The 3964-nt window shown below is 43.0% G+C and overlaps 1 protein-coding gene across 1 annotated transcript; it reads right to left on the bottom strand.

The window, feature by feature from the left end:
• Positions 1-206: 206 nt before the first annotated feature.
• LOC119303700 (nudix hydrolase 16, mitochondrial-like) lies at positions 207-3958 on the bottom strand. Its single transcript, XM_037580837.1, has 4 exons — positions 3792-3958; positions 2555-2666; positions 1867-1950; positions 207-826 (listed from the first exon to the last, which is right to left on the bottom strand). Exons 1-4 carry the CDS (start codon positions 3860-3862, stop codon positions 554-556), a joined length of 540 nt encoding a protein of 179 aa, XP_037436734.1. The 5' UTR covers positions 3863-3958; the 3' UTR covers positions 207-553.
• Positions 3959-3964: the final 6 nt, after the last annotated feature.

Here is a 3964-nt window from a genome sequence, read left to right as displayed (position 1 = left end):
GAGGTCGAGAGTTCGAGCCTCTCTCACCCCACATTTTTTAATTGCTATCAATGTTTTTTTTCTTGTTGTTTCGAATTAAATTTACTCTTCTCAGAAAGATAAGACTACTCATTACTTCATGAGCCAGTGTGTTATATACTTCCAGCTAAATCGTTTTACTTCTTAAAATACAGTTGTAATTTGGTAACCAGAGGCACCGGCCGCTCTGAGTCAACAAGTACACTTTCCGATTTCAGGTCTGGTAAATACATTGCGGTATGCATCCCCAGAATCAGGAGCAAGAAATCAAAATCAAGCTGAAATTTGAGAAATAATATGACGCCGTGAGAATCAGACACTTAAAATTTGTGATAATTCTCGTCTTCGATGAGATATACCACTACGCTAAGACTTCAATCCCAGGAACCAAGGGTCAATGACCTACTAGGCATCATCAAGTAAAAGCACCACACTGTATTATTGCAATTTGTGTGCAAGGTTGGGGCCTAGAGAGGAGAACAGAGGAGAAGGCAAAGGAAAGTGAGAGACGACAGACGACGACGCCTTCTTGCGTTTAGATTGGGTCGCCACCTGCACTGCCCCCTTTGCTCCAGTTATCATGCCACTCGGAGAAGCCCGTCAGCAAGGCCTCTTGCATCCACTGGTACCGACATTGTGATGTGGCTTCGGGGACCGTCAGCCAGGTCCTCCGGCGGGTGCTCTGCTCGGGCCATGAGGCCAGCTCTTCCTTCACGTGCAGCGCAAACACTGCCGCTCTGCACATGCCCTCGGGGCAGCACGCGTCCTGATGCGTCTTGCTCTTGAAATCATAGAAACCTAGAAATTGCTGATGCAGAAAAAAACTGTATATATAAGCCCAAGTACAACAATGGGAAGGCATGCTGATTACTATACCAAGTGAACTAAACAAGTACTCCTTCAGTAGACAGTTCATGAATGAACTTGCAAGTTAGAATGGAACACACACGGTAAGTTGGAAACAGGTTTAATATCATCTCCGGTGATGACACATACTCTCCCAGAAAAGGTTCTAACCCTTATGAATATTCCATGGCACAAGTAGAAATTGTCAGTTTGTCACAGGAACTAGAAACCTACAGTTTATGTTAATTACAACCTTCAGATTCTTCACTGATGCTGGTCAAATGAGTACAAAGTTGGGGCAGCTGAAGCGAGTCCCTACCCCCACACACGCACACGCACACACAGACATCTGAAATGTAATAAAATGGTTCTTTGGAGCAAAGTGTGAACTACTGAAGTATGCCCTGCTTGCATTTATTAATATATAAACTAGTTACATAAATAGAGCTGCACACTGCACATTAGCCAGTATGTTAATTTACAAAGAGCTGGTGATTTTTCAACTGTACTGTAGTTGCAAATGTATCATACGATATTACTATATGTGAGTTGTCTGTGAGTACGGTACACAATAATGCAGCAGGAAAAAGTTGAGACGGCTCAGATATGCTCTGGTTTAGTATAGTGCAAACCAAGAAAAAATTCACCAATACATGAAATTTGATGGGTTTTGAGGGGGAAAAGCATATAAACCATTCCACTGTTGGAACGGGATAGCTTTCAGGTCCTAAAGCAGTTAGATAACTAGCGTTAATAACTTCATATCACAACTGGATGCACTATCTACAATGACTCATTACAGAGGGGATTATGAAAAAGCACATGACCTCAAAAGCTCATGAGCAGACTGATTAGTCTACACTGGCAGTTTAGTGCAGTCAGACAAAAAATTATATACTATGTCTAGCAAGTTAAGGAAACATACTGGTAAATATGTCTCAGCTTGTAGCAAACAAAAATAAAAAACTGACATGAAAATACCATCTTTTACAGGCATCTTACCACTATATCTCCTCGAACTCCAGCTTCTTCTATAGCTTCTCGAGCAGCTGCTTGTTCAACCGTTTCATCGTTCTCCCATCCTCCCTGCGATAGGAAGCAGTAAAAATAACAAAAACTCTACATGCTAGTATGGTAACATTTGCACAAAAAAACTACAATACACTGACACACAATGAAAGAAAAAAAAACACTATATATGCTATCTGAAAACTAGGTGAATATGTATTCTGATCGGACTTCCTACTGTAAAATAAGTTGAAACAATAAGAGTACGTAACATAAACTTGCAGAGAAATTCATTACAAGACAACAAGGTTAAATAAGTAAGCACATGTATGTTAATGTTCGGGTGTATTTCGTTTGTGCCCCAATCAGCCTTGACTAATTAGGTAGCACCAAACTATTGGGCTTTCTTTGGATGATTGACAACTTTGTTGCATGACCATGGTCATTTGGCCATTCCCTTTAATCCTTGGCCAAACTTGGGCTCTCCAAAATTTAGGTAGGGGTGATTTATGCATCAACCATACACACTATTCCTGCGTGCATCTCAATTTGTCTCAGAGGATTCATAAATATATAAATGCCAGGAAAAGGAACACGTTGGAGCTAACTGGGATACCAATCTGTGTTGCCGGCAGCGCAATGTTCCAAAACAACTTGGTATGACAATTCAAAGAATAAGTACCTTGGGGAATAATAAACCTGGTCCGCTTTGGGAGTTTATCATGAGAACTTCAACAACTTTTTTCTGTTCATCACCAGAAGTTTCATCAGCTCTATACCTGAATGGTATGCACCTGCAAACAATGAACTTATTCAGACAAAAACATAAAGTATCCACTATGCAAAAGCATCAAAATGTGAATGTTAATCCCCAAAGTTTACAAAGACTCTTATCAAATCATGCTTAAAGAGGAACAATGTCTCATCTCAGGAATCACCAAAAGAAATATTCATTGAAATGTGCAGCGATGTGTTAAGGTGTAAATTATGTGACAGTGCCTCACAGCTGCACATTTACAAGTAAAAGAAAAATGATATTTGAGCTACATGGGCAGTAGAACTGTAGAAGTTCAGTCATATTCATGGAAGGTGCTTTCCTGCCAGCTTTATCAAACTACCAAACATTGTAGATGCAGTTTACTGACCTGCATCTCAACCATCAGAAATATACATACTGTATGGATGATAAAAGGGAGAATTTAAGCCTAAAGGAGTCAATGGTCGGAATATCTAAACGCGGTCTACATCCAAGTAGTATTGCCAAAAAATGATAAAACTTCATATTTCAGATGCTAGTTATTGCTGGTATTCCTTACAAACTTCGCATAATGAGTTGAAAGGCATGTGCATCAGAAATTTGCAATGTAAAGTCATCAAAACTTGCCATCAACAACATCAGAGGTCCACCCTAACTTACCAAATCGACACTGAACTAGGAGCAAACTCAAAGGGGGGCACCTATCAGGGGCAAACACATGGATTATGAAGAGTGGTTTGTGTGTTGTAACCGCCTGTGACCAGCGGCACAAACAAAATGTAACCACAAGCGAAGCAAACAAACGGTAATATTTGTCGCTATCATCAGATACTACAACTAATATACCATGCTTACAGAAACAAATTCAGAGCTCACACAAGCAGCAAACCAACCAGCCCTGGATGGCAGGCCGCATGACCACGAGCAGCAAACCAGCACCGGATGGGCAGGCCGCGCCACGACGGCGCAAACTCTAGCGTCCAAAACGTCCATACACATCAAACCAATGCAAGCATCTCATACGGGGGGATAGGAATCTAGGTCAGGAGGGCAATGAACGCACGTGCGCAGCCCTCGCCCCAATCTAATCGGATGTATAGGACACTAAAAGCATCAGGATTCAGGACGAGCAACGATTAGGGAAGGCGGACCCAATCCATACCCGGCGACGAGCCGTCGGCCGTCTTCGTAGCGCTGCTGGTGGCGACCCGTGCGGGCCACGAGGTCGCACATGCTACCCTGCCCGGCTCTTCCTCCTCCGCCGCCGCCGCCGCCGCCCGCCCGCCCTTCCTGCGCGCCGTCTCGCCGGCCTGTGGGGCGAGTGGGGTCCGGCGG

This window comes from Triticum dicoccoides, chromosome 5A, assembly GCF_002162155.2.
Source record: "Triticum dicoccoides isolate Atlit2015 ecotype Zavitan chromosome 5A, WEW_v2.0, whole genome shotgun sequence".
NCBI lineage: Eukaryota > Viridiplantae > Streptophyta > Magnoliopsida > Poales > Poaceae > Triticum > Triticum dicoccoides.
Note: the sequence above shows the minus strand (reverse complement) of the source record. Positions and strands in the feature narration are given on the sequence as shown.